The sequence below is a fragment of the Paramormyrops kingsleyae genome, chromosome 13, assembly GCF_048594095.1.
Source record: "Paramormyrops kingsleyae isolate MSU_618 chromosome 13, PKINGS_0.4, whole genome shotgun sequence".
NCBI lineage: Eukaryota > Metazoa > Chordata > Actinopteri > Osteoglossiformes > Mormyridae > Paramormyrops > Paramormyrops kingsleyae.
Genome location: NC_132809.1, coordinates 31,687,853 through 31,711,923, shown reverse-complemented (window position 1 = coordinate 31,711,923; position 24,071 = coordinate 31,687,853). Strand labels below are relative to the sequence as shown.

Genomic DNA, 24,071 nt, shown 5'->3' with positions numbered 1-24,071 from the left:
TCAGGGCGGGTCGGTGGGTGGGTGGGTGGGTGGGGGCACGTTTAACCTGGTGGACTGTTTCATAAACTACCAGAAGCTGCCTTATGCATTGCTACTCGTCCTCATAATTATCTCTGCTTTCATCCAGTTTGAGTAACTGCAATCCCTTCTTATTTACATTATCTTCAAAATTATATTCACAGCATGTCCAATTAAATTTATCTCCTGGTTAACAAAAAACAATTATATATAATATCCACAAGATGAAGCTCTGGCAAATGTGTCCAACATCCTTGCCAGGGCTGTCCAGGGCCACAGCATTGTCCAGTACTGGGGATAGGCTGCTGCACACAGTGGGCTGCTTGGAGGAGGAAACGGGGGCTGAAGCCCGAGAGCCACGCCGCCTAACTGGCACCAGTGCCCTCCATCACTTGCTGTGCTTGTTTTTGTCCCATGCAGCACTGTGCAACTGACTGGAAGAGTCTGTTTGGGTAGAGAAAAGAAGCTGAGGAAAGTTCTGAAGCATGACAGAGCATTTCACTAAGGATCAACTGCCATCAAATTTCACACCATAATCCAGCTACTTAGGGTCAATAAGAAACCAAGGCTGTACTCACACCAGCAGATCCGTACAATTTCTGAGCACGTTTTACCCCCAAAAGTTTAATACGTTTGACTAGTGTGATCGTATTATGCTTAACCAACCCTGGCCCTCTTGGGGAGGTGGGTCGGAGCACGGTTAGTCGGCCTCGGGCCAGGTCCGAACACAGACTTCACGTCAATGATGCGACTGACACACATGTGAACATGTACACTGTAACGAACTGAAACCTGAAGAAATGGATCAGGTAGGCTGTACAGACTGTGTGCGTCTTTTCACAAGGCGGTTTTGTGGGGAGGAGAAAAAAAAAAGATGATGCAGTTTTGCCTGCTTCCCACGCACTGCATTAAAACAGCATAATACAATAACTAATAGGTACAGATGCTAATTTGATGTGAAAGTAGCCCGTTTGCTAAAAGATCTTGCTATATTCTAAGATCCTTTACATAAATCAGAGTTAAAGCTCGGGAGATCGTATAACTAGTGTGACATTTTAGTATTCGATGTAGTATGAAGCAAGCAATTCTGACATACGGAATAACAGTTTCAGCAATGGTTCAAACCGAGTCCATGTTTCCGATTCGATAGTTAGTGTTAGCGATATATAGCATTAGCGATGTCCTTAATGGTGTAATGATACCAGTACTAAAGAAATCTAGTACCAAACAGCTTTCAAAAATGCAGTACCATGGTACCTTTTCAGTAACGGTGTCCCAATGCAACAAGTGTGCAAAATGTGGGACTATCTTCTTATACGTGCAGCACGAATAATCAATCACTGAGTTGCATACTTGATAGATCTGTGTGTCATCGTGCCCAAAAACAACTCAAATAAGCCACAAAATAAGGACATTAATTATGAATCCCAATCTACTGTGCCATAGTGCTTTCCTTCCTATGTTTTCGTCAACACAAAAAGTCACACAGTGATGATGAGAGTGTGCTCAGGCCAGGATTGTTAAGTGCAATTTGAGTGCCGGGGGAGGGGGGGGCTCGGGAATGGTACGTGGCAACCAGGCGCCAAGTGTGACTACGCCCTAAGATGCTGGTTTAATATAACCTAAAACTATTCTGCTTAAAGGAAGTGATGTGTATTTGAGCATGAGTAAGTCTGGGAAGTTTGTTGGAAACCCCGTATGTCTACAACTGAGACAGAAAATGAAGCTTACTTCTCTATCTCTGGTGCACAGTGCACAAAGTCATGGTTCCAAAACTTGAAGGCTGGGTTCTTGATGAGCTCTATGAAGGTGATTAGCAGGCCCCACGGATGTGGCCGGTTCACAATCAGCCTCTCCAGCAGGACCCTATGAAACATACGATTTGTTCATCACATTAGCCCTCTTATGCCAGTCATCCTGATCAGGAGTCGGTCTAGGAAGTGCTGCAAAGCATCAAGCATATTCATCCCGGGCAAACAATCCAAAACTACAGGTGGCCAAGTCACCTAACGTACATTTAAATAACTGGTGTACTGCATTTTCCAAGCACCATTTTATTTCCCTTTCACAGGAAGTAGGATGCAATGGCAGGTACATATACAAGAAACCGATCAGTATGGCTGCATGATATCTCACTGCAATTATATGATGCCAGTGCAATAATCACCAGGGCTTTAGATGACGGGCGTAAAGATCTGTCTGGATGCTTTTCAGTACTATAAGGATGTTTACTTATGCACACAATTTGTTAAGAAGATTAGTAGTCTACCTAAAATATGAGATGCCCAAAAGTAATCTGCATAAATTCAGCGTATCATGTTTAATAAATGTGTCGGACTTGAAACTGCAAAAAAGTACCACCACTGATGTCTTTACCTTGTTTATCCACAATATCTCCTCTTTTAAAAGGTACTATGGCTGCTGATCTGTGCCTTTCTTCACCGCCACTTCGGTGCTTATAAATCGCTTCCATGATTTACCCAAAGAGTAGCATGTGGCGTCATCCACTAACCGAACAAACATAAGGATATACCAAATATATATACAGATTACTAACTTTTGGGTGTCACCATACGCCACACATTAATATTTTAGGCGCACTACTAATCTGCTTACCAAATTGTGGGCGTAAGTAAACGTCCGTATGGTACTGAAAAGTCGGCATCTGGACAAATGTTTACGCCCATCATATAAAACCCCGGGGATGATCGCACGCACACGCCAGATCACGATGCACCATAAAATCTGCTTTAGTACGAAAAATGAACAGAAGATTTTCTATAACAACTTCTGTTAAGATGGATTTCCATAAATGCAGCACTAACATCGTTTGCACACCATGAACTCACCAGGCTACCACACGTGGATCAGGAAATCAGTCAAGAAACACGTTACCTTGTAATCTGCTCCTGGATGGCCTCTGTGTTGGCTTCAGCAAACAGATACAGCATGGTGCAACTGAAGTAGTGAGTGTGGCTGTTAGGATAACGCAGCTGATTGGCAATAGCGTTGAGGAAAAGATACCGGCCTAAAACACAAGGGGAAGGTTGCATTAGTGCCTAATATCACCGCCACCTACAAGACAACTCCAGATTAGATTTGAGATGCACACCATATGGCTGAAACATTAGTATGAGGCCCTTGCTGTCTGCAGCTCACCCTCAGTGTCCAGGTCCACAGCCAGGTTCTGGAAGATGTCCATGTGTGCCGAGTGGGTGATGGTGCTCATGGAAGGAGTGCTGCCTTTGTTGTGGATATGGGCAATAGCTTGAGTTCCCACATAAAGCACTAGTGCATTAATTAGCTGGATATTGTAGCGATTTCCTGGCTCATTTGACACCTGAAACGTTTAAAGAAATTGCAGTTAATGCCGGAGGTAGAAACATTATAGGAAAACTAGTCTTTACAGAACCAGCACCTGCCATCAGATCACCATCCCCACATACAGGTTCACTTTCACGCCCCCTTCAGGGCACCGTGGAATAAGACTTTCAATTTCTGCATATTTCTTTAATGGGGCAACATCTAATGACTGCAGTAACATGCACTATAACTGAGCAGCGGAACACGGGCACCGTTTGTTCAAAGACCTGAACAATTTCCACATTCTAAAAATTTGGCAGAATCGCTGCAAATGTTTCCAGGGTTTCACAACGGCGCCCCCTACCTGCAGGTTGCTGCGGAGCTCCGACAAAAATGTGACTGGGGAACGCGTCTTCAGGTAAGAGTCCAGATCCTTCTTAAACTGAGATGGCATCACTCCAGTAAAATTAGTGAGGATCCGTGGTGCAATATTGATTTCACTTAGCATGTCCACCTTTTAAGGAAAAGGGTGGAGGGGAGTCAGCAAGACATCAAGGCAGGTTTGCTTCTCCAATAATGCATTATTAATTGGGGCCCATTATCAATACCATTTCAATCCAAAATTAATCTCGGCCAAGGAAAACTGAGGTTTTAGTTGAAGCTAAAATGGACAGCAAGACGAGCAGGTACCTTCAGGTTTGGAGTGAAGGGATCAGGAAGCCTCATGTTGCGTGGAAAGGCACTGAGGATCAGGTTACGTAGCTGGATGCAGTTTGGTGGTATAACGTCACAGAAACCATAGTGATAATCACACAGGAATTCTGGGAAGTCATGAAGAAGGACCAGGAGCACACGTAGAGTGCCCTGAAAAACAAACATTTTGTGTCATCCCAAACGAGAGGAGGGGGGACCTTTTGGATATTCCAAAGAAACTGTCCAAGTTTACCTTGTAGAGAATTTGCATAGGTTTGTTAAGCTCAACATTCCTCAAGAACGGAGCCAGATACTTGAATAAGTCAATCAGCAGCTGGGCATACATGGGCCAACCCTGCAGTGAAAAGGGAAACTCGTAAGTGGGACAGATCTCAGAAAAGCAGTGAACATGTAACTGCATTTGGGCAGCAGCCTTGCCTTCTGTTGCGGGGTGTGAGCCAGCATCCTGGCAATGAATATGCGGTGAGAGATCAGCTCCAGCCAGGCATACACAAACCCCGGAGCTTTGGTGGGCCTCAAAATGTGGAACGTGTTACTAGGAATGAGAACAGCAGAATTCAACACCAAGAGGTTAAGCACAACACACATGGCTACAGAAAGATCCCAGCTGCCCCACCAAATATTCCATAAGCAGTGTCGTCTCCCAACCCTGTCCTCGGGGACCCCAGTCGATTCACACACATTTCTGATCTCTCCCATCTCCATGTCAGACAGGTCACCTTTTTGCTCCCTCCATGGAACTGGAAGGAACAAAAACGTGGAGTGACTGGTGGTCCCCAAGGAGCGGGCTGGAGAACACTGTCCCAGGTGGTCTGTCAGCAGTGTTTACCAGAAGGCAGTCAGGGTCTGGAAGTTGATAGTTTCCAGCACATGCTCAGGTGCATTCAGCTCCAGCAGAAGCATGATGAAGATGCGGTGGTAAGGCAGCTGCTGGAACTCCGTCTGACGGACGTCGTGGTCTTGAATCAGGACACCCACGACTATACCCAGAACCTGCAGGGCCAGCAGTTACAATCAGGGGTCTTCGCTTTTAAAAATCTCGTATAGAAGTAATGAAAAATTAGACGTGACCAAATCAACTTTAGGCTTCATTTCCACCATGGAACCTCACAATATTTTTGTACTGGTAGCGGACATCTAGCTTACACACACTGGTATAATCAATTCTCGAATCCAGAATTCAAGCCCAACCCCTGACCAGCGAACGCCAAGGCCCGCCGGTTTCCCGTCTGCGCCCACCTTGTTGAGCAGATTTATCTTGGTGACCGTGTTGGTAGCTTCCCCAGAGTGCTTCACCAGCAAGGCGATGAGGCGCACGAACGCGTCCAGGTTGTGGTAGCACTTGGCGCGTATGATGGCAGCTGGGTTGTGCTGCTGCTCAGCCTGAGCACGGTAGCTGATCTCCACGCACATCTCCGTGCAGAGCCGGAAGAAGCGCGTGATAAGGTCGTCGGTCTTCAGGATCCCCTGCTGGTGCATCTGAAAGCAGACAACCTGCATGACTACAGTTACATTATACTTCTTCCCCAAAGTAACTTCACTTAAGAATTTTCTGGAACAAAAGTACCTTGCTCACGCAAGAACCCTTGAACAAATGATTGAGGGTCCAGTGCCCTTAACCAGTTCTTTATCCTCTTATGCTGTCAACGGACTGTGACATCTATTTATGAAGTCAGCATCACGCCCAGAACGCCTCATGGGAGTACCTGTCCCACAAAGGCGGAGAAGGCCTTGGTGCTGTCACGCCCTGCAGCAGCAGAGTGGTACAGGCTGACCCACTCCCTCAGCAGGTACTCCGCCTTCTCCCTCAGCCCGGGTGGGTCATCATATTCTGATGCCTGGGAGATTCCAGAGTGCATCATGAAGTTGGGCCCTCCGTGTGCACGATCCATCATGGCTTCATAGTTGGAGCGTACCACTTCCATAAGCTGGGGGAGCCTGGGATGGTGGGGAAATAGGAACAAGATTAGCCAACAAACATATGGGGGGGGGACTTTTCTGCACTTTTTCTTCCAGTTCCTTACTTTCGGGTGGGAAAAATTGAATCTTTATATTCATTGAAAAGACCATTTAAAAATGACCCTCCCTCCTAACAAAAATCCCGTGGCCTTACCCCTCAGGGGCGTTGGCCCTGGAGTGAGCACTGGTCCTCATCAGCGTCTCGATGGTGTGGAAGAGGTCAGCCTCCGTGATGTGGCTCACACTACGCTCATCCACCAGCAGCAGTTTCACCAGCTGCATGGCAAACGCCACTGCCATGTAATGCAGCCCGTTTTCCATCGACTGGGGGGGAAAGATGGAGAGAATCCGGGGTTCAAGAGCTCACACTCACTCAACAGCAAACTCACTACATACAGGGAACACAACAAGGGACCAAGCAAGATGGACCCCAGTAAGATTCTCGGACTGCACAAAAGGCAGACATTAACACAACACTGAAAACGCAAAACAAGGTCTAAAACCTGAGAAATATGGAATTAGTTCACATTTTCCCTGCGAGATGTGGGAAATGCAGCATACCTGGGCGAGGTGCAGGTCGTACTGTGGCATGTTGACCAGGTGGTTTCTGATCAGGAGCTCCACGGCCTCCACGTTGTACTTGTACTCATCTCGGCACTCTATCAGGCATCTGAAGAGCAATGACATGACTGAGTTGGGGGGGGGGGGCAACTATCCTCATACTGGGCCAATAACTTCAGTCAGTGCTGTCAGGAAAAGCAAAACCCTGCAGAGCATCCAAACTGTTTCACCCTTTATAAGAGCCACAGCCATGGAGCGCTGGGCCCTGTATAAGTGTGATTTGTTTTGGCACTACAGCGTAACCTCTTCAGTCAGGGTACTTAAGAGGCTTAAATAATAGTGCAACAACCACCCAGACGGCGAGCTCCTACCGGGTGATCTGCTTGTTGCACCACTGGGGGCCGTAGGCGCGGCCGTCCTGCAGGGCCTTCAGCACCAGGAGGTGACACTCCCTGTAGCGCAGCAGGAGGTCAGCATCAGCAGCGCTGGTCGCATCCAGGAGGCCCTCCACAGCCTGAGACGGACAGCTCGTTTACAACCAGTAAACCCGCAAAACATACGTCGCTTAACTGGTTTTCTACAGTGTAGATGTTACATGAGAGTAGCCTTAAAAAAAAAAAAGTAAAAAAATAAAAAAGGTGTCCCTGACCTTCTGGAGCAATCCGAGGGCAGCAATGCCATCCCTGGAGTTTCTGGCCAGGACCACAGACTCCAGCAGGCTGCGTAGGGCCTGTGTCTGTGGATTCATGGCCAGGGCCGGGGGAATGGCGTGCAGGTGCTGCTCCAGGTCAGCGATGCACTTGTCATAGATTTGAGCCACGTCATCAGTAGCCCAGGCTTGTTGCTGAAAAGGGGACAGATGCGAAAAATGACAGCTTCATTCTCTGCCTGGTGCGTACAGTACCTGTGTAAGCAGACAAAGGTCACCAGCACGGACGACATGGGGAAGACTGCATACCTTCATAGGCTGCGCAAGGAAGCCAGTGGGCTGAGAGAGGTCATTGCTGGGTAAGAAACCAGGAACATTACGGGCAAACTCTTCATAAACTGCTAGCTGTTTAGGGTCCACACCGCCGACCTTTAATACAGGTATGAATATTAGGAGGCATGTAGAAAGGCTGCAGTCTTCTCTGCCAGATCAACCCAACAGGTGTGTGTACCTTGAGGCGGATCTGTTCAGGCATGCGCTCAGCTTGGTATGTCAGTACCACAGGGTCGCAGTAACGGCGGCCCTCCTGTCGGGCATGCTTCCTCAGCTCAAACTCCTGTTTAGAGGCATGAGTGGGGGGTGGTATTTGGTTTAAACAAAGAGCAGAACTTTGACAGAGGCATCTAATGTCGTCAAGACAGAGCCATGTTGACACTCACAGTGGCCAGCCGCTTGTCCATCTCCGGGCCGGCCTTCTCCACAGCGGTCTTCTGGATGAAGCAGCAGGCCAGCTCGCAGTTGTCCTGCGCAATACGGGCTGCAGCCTCCTCCATCATTTCCCTCTGCTGTGGAGTAGGAGCCTGGCGGGATCAGCGACAGAGAGGGCAGACGGGTCAGCAGATGGTCGCTGGACGTGGCAGTAAGGCTTGTGAAAGGTGGGCAGCGTACCCTGAGGGCAGCAGCGAAGCTGTTCTTAAGGTTGTTGGCGATGCTGACGAGCAGCGGCTCCCTACAGGTGATCATGGCCATTCCCGCGGTCAGATTACGCATCATGTGATGCGCCGCCACCCTCATGCGTGACTCCTCAGAGTCCAGGGCAAAGTCCTTCCTAACTATCTGCTCGCAGGTCGTCATGGCGATCTTGATGGACCGGTCCACCACAGGGTGGACGAGCTCCTGGACCGCACGCTCAATGGACTGCCTAACGCACTGCTTCAGCTGGGGATGGGCTTGCAGAAGTGGGATCTGTGGAATTGGGGGGGGGGGGGGGGTTAGATCATCTTAGAACATTCCATCAGCATCAGTAGTGAAAATGTCTACTTTACCTCCGTCAAATTAATCCAATTAAACACACAACTATATGGCAAAACTATAAATCATAAATATTCAAGGGCTGGTTATCTGAAGAGCTTCTGTAAATTTTTCCCTAAAGCAGAATGATAAATGTCAGGTGAAATTTGCCGAGGAGCTTACAGTGATGTTGATGTTGATGTGAGGTGCTAGGCCAGCCAGCGAGTACACATTAATGTCATGGTAACTGAACTGTGGAGTGGGGGGGCCAGTGGCTGTGCAGGCTGTGGCTGTAGAGGTGGGAGGCGCAGCTGTAAACGGAATAAAGTCTCCTGTTGGTTAAAGAATGCCTTTGTGATTAGCAAAATGACGAAGTGTTTGACAATTTCCAGCATTTCAATTGATGTTTTAATTAGCTTAGCAATGTACAGAGTCAGAAAAGGTAGCAGCAAGTATTAACACAACATATGAGCTGCATTACCAGTATGGAAGAGCACACAAATACTTAGAGAAAACTACTTGCACTATTACCCCCGTTAGGAATAACAAATAAAGCATTATAGGAGATTAATCTATTACAGCTGAAATAAAGCATATCACCATTGAGGATCACCAGTCGTCTTAGCACAGTACCCCATTAACCTTACATAGCGTGCTAGAGAAAAGCACATAAATGAGCAGGAAGGAGCCTGTGGATAGAATGTGAGGCAGAGCACACCTGTCGTGACGATAGGCAGAATTTCTTCAGGTGGTTTGGCTTCTTTCTTTGGTGCTGACAGCTGCTCCTCCAAGTTCTTCAGCTTTTCTTTGTCCTTCAGCAGGTTTCCAGGCTTTAGATCATTGATGTCCAGTGATAAGTTCTTGCACAACACCTCAATCTCAAACTTCAAGTTTAGCTACAGAGAGGAAATGTCATTAAACACTGAAATATTTGTTCCATATTTGGGTGCTTACTGAGATAAAAGGCTAGACTGGTTTGGTAAAAAAAAATGGCCAGTGGAAATATCTGGACCAATGAAAATTAAAGAATATGAAGAGAACCTTCAGATCATGTTCCTGGTGAAGTTCTGCCAGTACATTCATGATGGCCATAGTCCATGGGTTCTGGGGTCGAAAAATCTAAAGATTGAAGAAAGTCAAAAACTGAGAAATCCATTTTTGACTCCTGCATTTATGTAAATATAGCACAAATTGACAGCACTTCAAATCCACATTACTTGCACTCAAGCAGTTTATACACAAGCTGCAAGAGTCGCTAAGAATCAGTACAATGTGCAAACCACAGGGGACATTACCATGCTCCTCAAACTTGATTCCAACACTTTGGCAACAAAAGGGACCACATAGAGTAACTCCTGCTGTCCTTTCACATAGGCTTCAAGCAGGAGAGACTTTAGCTCCAGGTCCTGCACAGCAAGACAATGGCAACATTCAGTCACATTTCTCACATACAAATCCTCAGGATGCCATCTTGCACATTTGTTTTGTTTCCATGTAAGACAGTTTCTTGAACGATTTAAATCCAAAAGGGATTATGCAACCTGTCAAGTACATAACTACAGAAGTCTGGAACAGCTTGGAGGGAATTTAAAGCAACACAATAAATTGAGTTTTATAACACAGCCTGTTCCAAAATCTCCATGCAGAAACATCTACTCACTGTATACAAGATAGGTTTGTTTTTGGCCAAAGTGATCATTCCAAGCCAATGCCCCAAATTTTTCAGCAGAGAACGGTCAGAGAAATTAGCTGCTGCCTTATCGGATGTCAACAGAACCTGCCGAGCAGAAGCACAGCAGCAAAAATCAGTTAAACTGCATTAGAAGACAAGCCATCAAACGAGCATAAGAACCTGACCTCACCTTGATGTTTCTGTAGGTTTCGTTAAGAACCATTTTGGCAAATTCTGGATTCTTCAAAGTATCCAAGAAGTTTGAGTAGAGGCTGTGGAAGTTTGGCTCGATGCTGACCCTCTTCATGACAAGGTACTGAGAAACCCAAGGCATAAACTCCTCCTTCACAGTCTCCTTCAATTCCTCAACCTTAAAGCAGAAGCCAACATTTATAAGAGTTAGTTCAGAAAAAAAAATGAAAATGCACTTCTATTCATAGAAAAAAAATCCACTTTCAGCACAGTACTAGTGGTTTCATTCTGGTGAAGTTGTAAAAAGACATGTGTCCTATAATGCAGAATTCCTAGTACAGAAAATCTCACCTTCTGTGTCATGTTGGATTGTGACAAGTTGTTAAATATGAAAGCAATCTTTTCTTGGACATTCTCTGGAGGTTCAACAATTCTCTCAGTTTGATCTGTTGCCACCAGCAGTGTATCAATATTGGTTGTGTTTATAGAAGGCTGAGGAAAGGAGGAAAAAATAAAATTCAAACTGACAATTTAAAAATGTGCACAAAAAAATTGACGCAAAACATTCAAGAATGAGTGTAGTTTATAAACCAGTTTATAAGCAAATAGTCAGACAGACAGACAGAGAGAGAAATTCTCTAGACATCAAGAATACTGACCGGCACATCCTTCTTGAAGTTAACAGCAGTGGGCCGGGTGATGGTAGTGGTTTTAGCAACAGTGGTTGTGGTGGATGTGGTTACTATGGTGTTGACCTGTCCTGGCATGGGAGCTTTAGGGGGAACCTGCGACTGAGCCTGGGCTTGGGCGAGTGCGAGGCTGCCTGGGGTTGTGATAGACCCTTGCATCTTCACAGGAGGGTCTCGTGACTGCTGTCCATACTCAATATACTGCACACACAGCATATAGAAAACACAGAAAGGAATATTTATTTACAGGTACGACATCTCACCGGAAAAAAGGAGACTTAAATGCTTAGGATAGCTTAAATCGATCTCACCTGTTAGCTGTGGTTTTGACCAGGGGGATGTTCCATGAAGCAGGATGTCTCCGTTAGCTGGGTTAACAAGCTACAAGTCATGACTGTCCAATAAGCGTTGACGTAAGGACCATCCCAAAGGGAAAAATCATGACTTCTAGCATAAGTTAACCCATCTATCTCAGAAATCCTGCTTTGTGGAGCAACCCCCAGGTCACTGTGTGAGAGCAGTAATAACAGAAACCTATTTACCTCCTGTAAATGATGAGGAAACTGAGCAAAGTGAGCAATGGAAGCCAAGTGCTGACAATACTGGGGATAGTCCTTCAGCCTAGTCAGAGAAACCAAACTGCAAGTTAAACCTTGCAAAGACCAAAAAAGTGTATCAACAGCAGATTTATAAATAAAACTAGAGCATACCTGTTCTTAAACCTATCTAATGCAGCAATCCCAAAGTAGTACATTTTTGATCCAAAGGGTTTCCTTAAGGCTTCAAGGACATAGCGCAAGGCCAGCCCGAGTGCCATGTAAGTCACCAGACCCTTCTCGATGATGCCACCAAACAGACAGGCAGTGATGTGCAGTTCCTTGTCCGGATATTGAGGGAAGAAGCGGTACTCCTCAAACAAGTTCCTCAGCATACAGTTGAAGACTTCACGCTCGCGTTTGATGTTCGAATCCTTGAACCTCTGCAGCATTTCTAGTACCTAAACAAACAGGTACAGCCTTCATTGTAAAACTGTGTGTGTGTGTGGGGGGGGGGGGGGGGGTGGTAGTATTAGACAAAAACCAGAATGGGCACTTGCCTCGTCAACAGACATCGTTGGATGTGGAGGATGGTTGTAAATTCTCTGGAAGTAGCTGTTAGCCTCATCATCAATTTCCTTACTAAAGTGCTGGTTTGCCTCAGGCCACACCTGAGAAAGGTCAGCTGTGAGCAAAAAAGGGATAATCAATCATCTCACAGCCAGTTCACTGAACTGGGACATGCGACCAGCACATGTGCCAGTGCAAAACCAGAAAAAACACCCATGCAGACAAGCATTCATCCGTGAATTTACAGGGCAAATATCTGCAGTGCAGTACAATGTGGTTATTAAGGATCAAATCTGCAACTGAAGCCGAGCCAATCTGCTCTGACCGATCATATTAGCCAACAAAGGGGGGTCACTTACAAACTGGTTACCCTGCAAATTCCTATCTATCCACAGAAAGGAAGACTGACCTGTATTTCCTCTTCAAACCAGTGGATCTTTCTTTTTTTTTTTTTTTTTAAACAAAACCTTTTTTTTGGTATAAAGCAATAAAAGCTTCAGAATCCTCACTGGAACAGCTTTGGATTCCAAACACTGATTCTGAGGAAATACAGCAGCGATTCCTCTCATTCAGTCACAACACAACTTACAGGCATTCATCTTACTCTGCTGGAACGTGGGAGGGTTTAGTCCTGGTGTGCTCATCTTCCTGGTCCCAAATGGGTCACTGTTCACAGCAGGCATACCAATTCCAGACCCAATACCAGTAAGGCTGCCAGTCCCCAAAGGCCCTGAGTAAACACAGGGAGCCAATTCATGAGATGCTGCACAAGAAGGACCAGAAAACAGCTATATTAGTTCCAATGAGATTTGGTGGTACGTCTGCATCTGGACTGAAAATACATCATCCGCAATCGGCCTGATTACCTGGAAGCTGGGAAGTGAGACTTCCGATGCCTCCGAATGGGGTAGTGGGGTTTGGGTTCGACAGGGCAGGAAAGGCCTTTGCTGGCGACTGAGGGTTGCTAAAGGCAGAGCTCAGGGGGGTGGGGAAGCCCTGCATGCTTTGCGTGTGGGAAGCAGCTGAAGTGCCAAGGCTCAGTGTACCCATGGCAGACAGAGGGTCCATCTGACAGAAGAGATGAGAACAGATTAAATGGTATGAAATTTGCACAAGACAAATACAAAATTGCAGATATATATATATTTTTTTTTTTAAAGGCTGAGACGGACCAATACCTGCACTGGGGAAATAGCGTCCAGGCTACTGGTGCTTGGAGCGCGTCCCTTTGGCAAAACCCCAGGTGGCGGCTGTCTAGCCTTGTTCATCACACTGCTACAATTGGCCACCATGGTTAAGATGGTCTCAGATAACTCCTGAGACACACTCCTGAAATAATTGGATTTTTTTTTCAATTAAAAGCTGCTGAAGTACACTGGCAGGCTGCCTTACCTGCTGGATTAAATGGCCACACAGACTGCAGCAAGTATGCAAATATGTTAGTACCCTGCACAGGACTGCAGACATGCCAGCATGGTAGCGAGTGTTTCAGGGGGGAGCTGTGCACTCTTGGGCTGTTCCTTCTCTGGAGCCAAGCTGCCCATAATAGACGGACAGCGTCTTTTCAGGAATGTTACACAGGCCTGGATGAAGGGTTCCTGGAGACAGAGAGCTCGCCAGTTAACCATTTAGCGCGCCAAAAAATTCATTTCAGTGACAGCTTTGAAGACACTTTGAAAGGCATTAACCTTGAACTGGAATTCAATTAACAGTGCAAATTGCCAAATTTTCAGCGTGCAAACTGGACTTACCCCATGTTCTCTGATTTTGTCAGTCAGCCATTTGTCAAGTTTGAGGTATTCACGGCGAGATGCAAGTGCAGCAAGGTCAATTACAAAGGCAAATGGAGTACCATTCAGCAGCATCGAGAGAGACTGAAAGGAAAACATAAACAGCCGCTTGGTAAATGCCTTAAATCATTTGAGTAGTTCGCAAAAAAATTATATATAAAATCGGTAAGTTTAATTAAAAAAAGGAGCTCAAATTAAACATACGCGGGGATAACTACAGAGAAGAGTGACTCCATCGAAAATACACATCTTCCCCTCACTGGTTGTTTCTATAACCATGACAGCCTAAATTCTAACACAGCACTCCCGAGAAGTCTGCCCTACCTTTAGATCCTGAGCCACATCAAGGATGCGGGAGAGCTTAGCCTGGTCATACTGTTCCCCTCTCATGTACCATTCAGCCATCGAGTGCATGATCAGTTGACGGATGGAGGGGGACTGTCCCTGGAAAACACACATCAAGTGTGACCAGCAGGCGGATCAGCAGATTCTGCAGAGAATCTCTAGTCTCAAGACATAAGGATGCTCTTGCGTGAGACGGGACGGCCCACCTGTCCGTGCCATGCGTAGTGCAAAATGATGGCTGAATTGGGGTGGTTGCCCAGAAAGATTGGCATCAGGGTGGAGATGAGCTCATGGCGCAGGGTGTGCCAGGAGGTGGAGATCTGCAGCAGCGCCAATACTAGCATGTCAGGGCAGTGCTTGATGGGAAAGCTGAAGAGCTGCTTCACCTGCTCGTACTGCCCAACTTCCGACAGTCGTAACAGGCACTCGACCAGGTCGAGGCTCTTCCTGCAATGACGAGCATCTCTTACAAACCGGAATGAGACACTGACAAATACTCACATTACCGTCTTTACCACACAAACTGAAATTCAGAAAAAAAATGTATCAAGAGATTTATCAAAGCCTTGAAGACAGACGAGCCGATAATGTGAAGATACCAAATTGGGTTAGCATACCATGTCGCTATCTCCCGATTATCATCTTCAGGGGGGGCCTTCAGGATGTCAACAGCAACAGTGTGACATGGGAAGTCAGCAAAACAGAAGACCTCTGGGCTCAGGAGAGAATGCTGGATAAAAGATAGCTGAAGGGGGGACAGAAACACAGCCGACATATGAATGAAATTCACCAACGTCTTTGTCCAAAACAAAAATCTTTGACTCGTTTCATTCTGAAAGTTAAGTCAAACCTTACCTGCCCTTCAGCATGCTTCCAGGGCCTGTAGATGAGATCCACAGGAAAGACCTCCATACCAAGACCTCTCAGGATGCCATACACCACTACTTGGAGCCCCTTGCTGTCACGGATGATAAACCCCAGGTGGTCTAGCTCATAGGTCACTTCTTTGAAATTCAGATTGGGGTTCTGTAAGAGCACGATACGCCGATTTACTCAGACAGGCTGTAGAAAGATGTTATGGCCTAAAATCTATGGCAATAAAGACTAAATACGACTACATGACAAAAGCATCTAACAGAATAACACTTACTAGTTCCTTGACAACGTCGATCAAGACTTCCACATTCCAGGTGTGCGCCTGCGATCCATCGCTCTTGTCCTTCCCATCGCTCCATATTCCACTCCCTGGTGCCGAAATGGACTAAAACACAGAGCAAGTGTCACCTTTAGAATTAAACACTTTTAAAAGGCTGAAGAACTTCAACAGGGAGAAGCTCCAAAAGGAATTATTAGCACATTAGTAACCAATCAGGCTTTTACTTTAAATGAAAGAAATTATTAGATATTCACACTCTAGTTATCTTCTGCTTAGTACAGAGTGATTATTACAGAAGGACTACAGCTTTACAGACTGACTGACTTTACAGACTGAGAGAACAACTAAAACACATTTTTTCACGTCAACTAGTGAACCCCTCTGCATCACAATTTTCCCCATCACAATTTCGATATTACAAGGTTGGCACAAGAAATTAAATGAGATTTTTTTGGAAGAATCGTGAAAGTAGCAGATGACACGCGAAAGCCAGCAGACGACAGTGTTTAGTAACTCATAAATACATTAAACATGTACAGTGCTGGTTTGGAGGATGGATAGTCTGTTAACGGCAGCCTCTGACATGATATCTCGCAGTGATCTAACGTTTCTCATCTCTTTTTGCTTCAGTCGCCAAAGAGACCGAAAAGAATTGTGTGTTTTTTCATATTGCAGGGGGCCTGTGCCCTTAACCAACACAATATGGGTTGAATGTACTTTGAAGTACATAAAATACAGAGATGTGTGATCTTCCCAAAAAATTATATCGTAATGACAACACAATCATGACCCATGATCTGAATTGCGATCTTTCTCCACAGTTTTTGAAATGCACTGTCAAAAATATTCCGACTCGAACAAGCCTAAGGACTTATCTATTAGCACCATTTAATACACAATATTGCAATAAAAACAGTTTTCAAAATGGTAAACTATTTAAAATATTAGTTGTGTCATATCCTTCCTTTAAAGGTGGTTAAATAGACTTGTCATATTTCCTTTGGAAGTGTGGCCTGACAAACTTTACAGGCCGTGTCTGTATTCAGGGACTGAATCCCTCTAAGGCTGCATTTGAAGAGCAAATGCATCACAGTGCGACAAGGCTGTCCCATTTTAAAGGCTCCTTCAAAGGAGGTCTAGAAATGCATTCTTCTGTTGCAGAGTTGGGCGAATCCTTTGCAGCACAACATATCCCAAGATTCATTGCACGGACCTTCGAAGGACACAGCCTACAAAGGCTATGTAGATCGCGTCCTTTGAAGGATGCAGCCCCCGAATTAAGACACAGCCACAGATAACTTTCCCTTGTGAAATATTTGACTGTGCATGCCACATTTGAACCCCACGTCAGTGTACACGACATATTTTACGATGGTGCCCGACTTGTACCACTTTATTTCATGACATTTTCATGACCCAACCTGATCCTGTTAATCTCTTCAGCTACATCATGTTCATTTTATGGACTGTTTGTAAGTGATCTCTACCAGCCCAGAATAAAATATATTAAGCCAGAAATTCTGACTTGGTATACTTCGTGTCTGGTTCAAAGAATTAGGCCCTCAATAGCTATTTGCAAAATGGAAGCCAAAAACTCCACTAAAGTGGAAAGAAAGGCTAAGTCTAACATTTTAGCAAGGTCTCAGTACTACATAAATACATCAAGCCTGTACCATGTGTACTTAAGAGGTACATTTATGAAATGTCACAAAGTTACCAACATCCAAACTTATTTAAGAACACTGCTGTTCTTGGACAACCCTCACGAGGATTATTACAGGCAATGTACCAAACGAAAACATCAAATTTCTGTACTCCCGATAAAGTCATAAGCGCCACGCTAGATTTTTAGCCAACTGGCTAAAAAGAAACACAACAGGGTAGCTACTGATAATTACTACTGCAGACATGGGAAAAAAAGTCAATCATACACTTTTCCCATTTTGTATTCAACATGTCTTTAAGAATATCAAAAGCTACTCTTCATATCCAAAGTAAATTTAACAGCTTTTAGTGGTTTGCGTGTATAACACTGATATTTATAAGGTGTCCTGCCAGTACACACATACTTTTATCTTCCAATTGTGTAAGCAGTACAGTATCAAGGGGAGCCTGGAGCCTATCACAGGCTATGTAGGACACAAGGCAGGGGAAGACCCTGCTCAGGATGCCATTTCATCACAGAGCATACAATAAGATACTATGGGTAATTCAGAAACTCCAATTTGTCATACTACATGATTGATTGTTGGAGGAAGCATTCGGGAAAAGCTGACAACACAGATGAGAACACGCTAACTCCTCAAAGAGCAGGCCTAGAATTTAAACCCCCTAGCTACCACTGAGTTACCTACCTATACGTTCAGAACAAGCAAAAACACTTTCAGATTCAAGCAATGCCCATTGCCCCATCTTATGACTTTGCGAGAACAAAGACTTAGGTTAGACGCTGCCTTTTCTGCATTGTTCAGCTTTGGAACTAAATATATACATGAAATTAAGTCATTTAAAACAGCCTTTGTATTTACGGACACAATCCGGGAAGAAACAGTATGGCACATACGATCCAAATGCTGATTTAATGCGTCAGACTTCAGGGACTAAACACAAGCCAAACACTTAAATATATTGATTACTCTTTAAGGATTCAAAAAGAATCAGTCAAACGGCGATACCTGCAAGGGAATCCCGTCTGACAAGCCAGAGTGGGTACGGGCCATCATACCCAAGACACGGGCCACCTGGCTGGCAGTGACCTCCCGCGCCCCATACTGCAGGATTATGTTGCGGCATTCCTCAATACTGAGACAAAAAGATAGTTGTAATAAGCATTCAAAATATCACAATCATAAGAAATCATAAGTGAACACCAAAGAAAAAGCCAAATAGTAAACACAGAAGGGACAGACTATACTGTGACATTAAACAGACATTGTAAATTCACCTTGCACAGAATCCATAGCCAACTTCTTGCATGAAGTCTGCAAGGGAACTTTCCATCATGGTCTTTGCTATCCCTCCAGAGTCGGGCAGAATCCTGTCCATCAGAATGTCCCGTTTTTCAGGGTACAGAAGTGGTGCAAGCACCACAGGACAGCGTTCCTGCGGGAAATCTGAACCACCACACAAACACACTTAGCCAAAGAAATTACGCAAAACTTTAAACAAATCAAAATACTAACCCTAAGTAACATCTACTACCCGAGAACAAACTCCAAATAAAAGATTGAACTTTACCAATGTACAAGGTCCCTATTATGCCCTTTTAAAACCATATAAAATATAGTTCACTTGTATGAATAGCTCCACGCACCTCGGCACAGAGTTTTGAGGAAAGCGTCAATCTGTTCCTGTCCAACCCCACAGGCTCCCTTCTGTCCAAAAAGGAGATGGGAGAGGAGCAGGTGAAGGACTTCTATAGCAATATCTTGGAATCCACCTTCTTGGTTACCCCCGAGGTCTGCGTCCACGTATGAGCGCAGAAGATCGGGAAGTTTCTGTTTCACAAACTGGGATGCTGAGGAAACATGGAAGAAGGAGATATCAACTTATCCATCTAAGCATTTTACATGGAAATAAACTCAAATGAAATGAGTAACAGTAGCAAAAATTTGCACAATTACCAAATCCTCTTAGGTCTGAGCTGGACGAGTTCAACAAGGCAAGGCCAAAAATCACCTGGAGCAGAAAATGCAGGGTTAAAGACTTCAGCCATGCATTTGCACTGGCTAATGGCAAGGCCAAAAATGAATACCAAAACCAATAACGTTGTTTACCTCTTGAACTTTGCTTAATTTAAGGACTTTACTCAGCTGAGTAAACAAATGGGGAGATGGCTTCAAACTCTGGAAACAAAGAACATTTGTTAATAAGGCATTAACAGAACATAGCCTTTACTAAGCTAGGAAACGTCAGGCATCATACAAATCAGAAGTAAAACAAAATACATTTCCCACCTTCTGATAATGTAACGGATTGTCAATGGCGTAACAAAGGGTTGAGATGAAATTTGGCTTGGTAATCAGCGACGCACACTCCTGGATCAGAAACTGTGTCTTGGACAAATTGATAAAAAGGTAGAGAATAACTCTGTGGTGACAAAGGTCCAAATTTAAGCCGTAAAAAACATCTTAAATATCACATTAAAGCCTATAATTATAGATGTCGCAAATTGGGTCTTTGATTAAAAAAATAAATACCTGATGAAAATCTTTACCGCTGCTTTTACCATCGCCACTGAAATCCACATGGGAGAAGAGACAGCGTAACAAATGCCTGTCTGCCTCGGGGCCGTGTCGATTCACGATCTAAAGGAGAAACAAACTGCTCATAAACAAACTTGTCCAAGCCTACTACAGCATCAGTTCTTCAACATTGTGTACTGTGCAGTCTTCTTCCAGAACAATCATACCACATTGCTATGATCATGATCAAGCAAAGTATCATTCAAAACTAAATGCTATTCCAGTATAACTGAGAACAAAGTTAGTAATGGAAGTCAGTTCAGCTTACTGGTGCAAACTTTCAAATGCCTGGTACTCGAGAGAGAGATGAGATTGAGATTTATTGATCCCAGGAGAGAAAATTGGAACTTACATGCTGTATTTCCTGCTGGCTGGCTCTATAGTTTTTCTTAGTTAAATTGTCCACTAGATAGCTGATTTGAGACAAAGCCAGCGAAAGCGAGTCAAGATTCATTGCTGGTCGGGGCGGAAGCAGGTGGCCGAGCCCGGCGCAAAATCACCATTATTCCCCTTTAGTCACCTCAGAGATAGGTTAATTCTGCTTTTCCCCCCAGTGTGTAAAAATCAGGTATATTAATAGTTTTTGGTTCTGCTTTTCTTGATTGATGTTAAATCCCTCAATCCAACATCAAGTTTGGAATCTACAAAAGGAAGATAACAGAAGTTTGAGTGTTAGACAAAGCAAAACGCATTTTGTAACTCACTCCACGAGCATCTCCTAATGACGTGTTCAGAATCTCAAAAAAGACAACCACCTTAAATATATCAACACACTAAGCAGAACGCTTATGTAAATTTGCCATGTTGAAAGGGACAGCAATATTTTTACAAACTACACAGCCACACGAAAAGTAAAAACAACATCGATGCACAACTGATACGATCAACAACAAATACAAAATAACGTGAAACAGTATCTCCACGTGAACAAGAAATAACTATCACCGCAGAAACACATTACCATTGATTAAAAATATTTTAAGTATTGTCGAAGTAAAGACGTCAGTGAACATTTAGACTGCTCCCATCATAGCACGGAACTGAATTTACTCTCTTCTCCACTAGTTACAGACCTAGGCCTCGGGGCCTGCTATGTTGTCCAATTGACTTACCAAAAATACACGGTTTTCTTAAAATGGCCTTCAAGTTAAAATATTACCATTTGGTGCTGGTGACTTCTTGAAGCCTTTCGTATAGGCCATATGTGGCACCATATACACACTGCCAGTAGTATTGTAGCACTACCTCGAACGCCGACCAACCTCGTCAATAAATTTCTTGATCATCTTTATCCACCAAAAATCTATCTACAACATTATCACTTCGTGAACGCTGAATTCAGAAAGAAGTGTGTAGTTTACTATAGACAGCAATAATCAATACTGCTATGTGGTTAGCATGCTAGCCGATCACCCACCTCATCGCATTGCCTTGACAACACGAACATGGTACGATTAGCTAACTTCCTCGAACAAGCCAGATACGTAATTTCTCAGGGTATATAATACCACGGATACAAATTGGGTTAAGTAAAACAACCATCATTTCCCTGGTAAATATTCATCTTAAATCCCTGAAGAACAATAGGCCCATTTAAAAGTCAAAATGGTAGCTTATTTACCAAATTAGCTATACTATACATCGATGGACACCAGATAGATGACTAATTTGCTCACTAGTAATAAAAATACATAGATGTTCCACTTTGACTATCCATCTGTATCAAGCCACAAACAATCTGCAATTAAAATGCATAAATCTGGAAGTCTAATGGAAATGCATGGCTTGGTGGAGCGATTGCCAATTTACGCAAACTCTCCACGCATTTATTTGCAGCTCAATTGAAACAAATTTAGATTCATAAGGGTTACGAAATAACCAACTCACCGACAGAACAAATACCCTTTGGTGTTTTTTGTAAATACTCTCCCTACTTTTTCCTCAATACATTTCCAAAAGCCCACAAAACGAGGTGAGCGTAGCCAGCCGAGCTAACGGGTCAAGCTGATGGACACGCCGATTAGAAGTGCGTAACGCCGCAGCTGCACACACGGGCTCTTAATGTCAGTACGGCCACCAAGAAGCAAACGAGGCAAAACGTTTTTATGACACAGGAGAATATTAATATTATATAATTGAAGCGATATACGAAAAGCCTCCATCCAGTGATGCTAATGTAGCTAACCAACCCCGGGTTAGCTGGCTAGCTACCTACTAGCAATGTCCCACCGAATCAATGTTAGCGAGAAGGATTTAACGTCGCAATATGATAGCCCATGTATGAAATACACAATGTACTACTCTAATCAGCAGTGGCCTCAGCTTTAAAACCCATTAACTCCCCACTTCTTGTCCAGCTTTCGCTTTGTTGCCACGCGAAACTGGCTAGCCAGCTAACGACATGCCCAAAACGCGCTAGCTAACTTGCTAACCAGAGGCTCCTGTGCCAAGCGAATGCGGCCGGTTAGCTGCCCATTCATGTAGCAGATCAGTCAAACGATGCATTTCCACTGCAAAGTAAGCAATATTAGACCTGTAACCATATATAAAAGTACTTTTCGTCCCGCGCGAATATCAGTACATCACGCTTTTTAAAGAAATCGCAAAGAAAACATAATAGAGCTAACGTGAGTTTCAGTCACAGCCTAGGATCCAGCTAGCTCGGCTAGAAATAAAACGGGTCTCACAGTAATCAACTACAGTTATAACCACTGTTCGTTTAACCTATAGCCATTCATATATAGAGCGCGTTTATGCTTTGGTTACCTTGCTTCTGATTTTATCTGCAGTTCATTTCTATAGGCTTTACCACTCCCCAAGTGTTATCAAAATTAACGTAGCTTTCAGTCCTATTCAGTTTGGTTTGCGCTACAAAATGGCGACGGAAGTCTCGCGCGCCCTCACAGCGCCATCTTCTTGAGCTCGAGCTCGCGACATCGCAATATCATTTACAAATAAAACAAAAGATTGTATGTGTTTAACATAGCGCAACTATCGTAATGTTTTAGTTAAAACCAAGGGATTGCAATTATATAAAATAATCTGGAGATTTGATTTGACACATTTTATGTGCGATTTAACATGTTGAAAAGTGATTTCATTTTCACATTTTCATAATTCGCTATTCGTTTATGGATCCTAACGAACATCTTTATCGTGTTCAACAGGTCTTTGTGAAAGTTTGTCCCCACTAATTATGTTGGAAGTGCTCATTGAATTCATGACAATCAGATATTTTATTAACGTTAATAAAATTTACGTTGAAACTGGTCGTCCAAAATTTTGTGGACAGCTTCTTTAAAATAATTGTGGTTACCTTATACGATGTGTCAAATCTGTATCTCAGACTTAAGGTTCCTATATATATATATATATATATATATATATAGTCAGAATTCAAATAATATTTTCATGGTGGCCCTAATCCTCTTCCGTAATACGCACATACACAGTAGGCCTACTGTGTAAAAGTTTTAAGCCGACAAAGAAAATGTTTAAATCTGTTTACATCTGTTTGAACATTAGATTATATAGACATAAACAGTAACACAATAAAAAGTGACAAGAATTTCTGCAAAAGTTACACCACTTGAAAAAAGTTGTGCTAGTGGTGCATTGAGTACACCAAATAGCCTACAAGGGTATATTCAGTACCCTGCAGGGATCGACATATTGAGGGGCACAAGTTCAGCCTTTGACACATATTTAAGAGGCATTCAGTAAAAAAGGAGACATTTTAAATAGTTTAGGCAAAGAGGTAGGTGCTCTGTCACTTCCACCCCCCACCCCCCTGCATGTGCCTGGGCATAAATAGATGATAACTGGAAATACTAGGATGACTCGAGGAGATGATTTTACACGCGTAAGCTGGCACACTTTGCCAGACATGAGAAAATCAACAAGTCTATCGCCAGTGAGCAGCAGTATGCCAAACTGGATTTCCAAGATGTTTTGTCAGACGGCATAATGAAATTTGAAGAAGCTGATGGATGGATGGATGGATGTATGGATGAAGAAGGAAGCAGAAGTAGATGAAGACCCAAAAAGCTGTCAGCACTTCACTTCTTTAAGGGACAGATGGAAATCCAGTCCTCTGGCACCAAAATATATGCTGCAAACATGATTTCTGTGATCTTGTAGGACATGTTGTAGTTCAGAAATGTGACTATCAGAAGTGATTGTAATATCTGAAGGATCATAAAGCCTGGAGTGACAAACAATGGTGAAGTGTTTTACGAAGCAAACACAAATTTTAAATATTTTGTTCATGATGAACACAAGTTGGCAAGAAGTACATTGATCCCTGTCTGCAGCTTTCTGTGAAGCATAGTGGTGACTTTTCATTGTCTGGGATGTATTTCATAAATGGTAGAGGACCCAGTC

General features: G+C 43.9%; 1 protein-coding gene and 1 non-coding gene across 16 annotated transcripts; both read right to left on the bottom strand.

Annotated features, from left to right (window-relative positions):
* Positions 1 to 18: 18 nt before the first annotated feature.
* Positions 19 to 22,594, bottom strand: cnot1 (CCR4-NOT transcription complex, subunit 1). Of its 15 annotated transcripts, none has more exons than XM_023827206.2 (49): positions 22,455 to 22,594; positions 20,041 to 20,329; positions 19,644 to 19,751; positions 19,401 to 19,499; positions 19,221 to 19,289; positions 19,068 to 19,122; positions 18,758 to 18,961; positions 18,389 to 18,557; positions 18,120 to 18,246; positions 15,439 to 15,549; positions 15,144 to 15,314; positions 14,906 to 15,033; positions 14,495 to 14,735; positions 14,268 to 14,387; positions 13,905 to 14,027; positions 13,600 to 13,751; positions 13,332 to 13,482; positions 13,020 to 13,221; positions 12,743 to 12,916; positions 12,144 to 12,268; positions 11,758 to 12,044; positions 11,590 to 11,668; positions 11,018 to 11,248; positions 10,710 to 10,850; positions 10,357 to 10,536; positions 10,155 to 10,271; positions 9,790 to 9,900; positions 9,536 to 9,613; positions 9,213 to 9,390; positions 8,678 to 8,826; positions 8,153 to 8,449; positions 7,924 to 8,064; positions 7,716 to 7,820; positions 7,514 to 7,633; positions 7,205 to 7,399; positions 6,927 to 7,069; positions 6,556 to 6,664; positions 6,149 to 6,318; positions 5,742 to 5,973; positions 5,275 to 5,514; positions 4,865 to 5,028; positions 4,453 to 4,570; positions 4,268 to 4,369; positions 4,012 to 4,185; positions 3,686 to 3,835; positions 3,178 to 3,358; positions 2,914 to 3,046; positions 1,750 to 1,884; positions 19 to 462 (listed from the first exon to the last, which is right to left on the bottom strand). In XM_023827206.2, the coding sequence occupies exons 2-49, from the start codon at positions 20,140 to 20,142 to the stop codon at positions 384 to 386; spliced, it is 7,170 nt and encodes a 2,389-aa protein (XP_023682974.1). In that variant the 5' UTR covers positions 20,143 to 20,329; positions 22,455 to 22,594; the 3' UTR covers positions 19 to 383. The 15 variants fall into 15 exon arrangements, with proteins under 15 accessions (XP_023682974.1, XP_072554742.1, XP_072554748.1 ...); XM_072698641.1 differs by having other exon boundaries at positions 11,018 to 11,258; positions 11,591 to 11,668; XM_072698647.1 differs by having other exon boundaries at positions 8,678 to 8,805; positions 11,018 to 11,258; positions 11,591 to 11,668.
* On the bottom strand, positions 6,775 to 6,900 carry LOC111851966 (small nucleolar RNA SNORA35). The gene has a single exon (XR_002840140.2). It is a non-coding gene; the product is annotated as a small nucleolar RNA SNORA35 (small nucleolar RNA).
* Positions 22,595 to 24,071: the final 1,477 nt, after the last annotated feature.

Excerpts from the sequence above, each read along its gene's own strand:
- cnot1 (XM_072698641.1), bottom strand. The coding sequence starts at position 20,142 with ATGAATCTTGACTCGCTTTCGCTGGCTTTGTCTCAAATCAGCTATCTA. Across the intron at positions 15,034-15,143 it reads GGAAGCATGCTGAAGGGCAG|CTATCTTTTATCCAGCATTC; the intron begins GTAAGGTTTGAC and ends TCCCCCCTTCAG. Across the intron at positions 12,045-12,143 it reads CAACGATGTCTGTTGACGAG|GTACTAGAAATGCTGCAGAG; the intron begins GCAAGTGCCCAT and ends CTGTTTGTTTAG.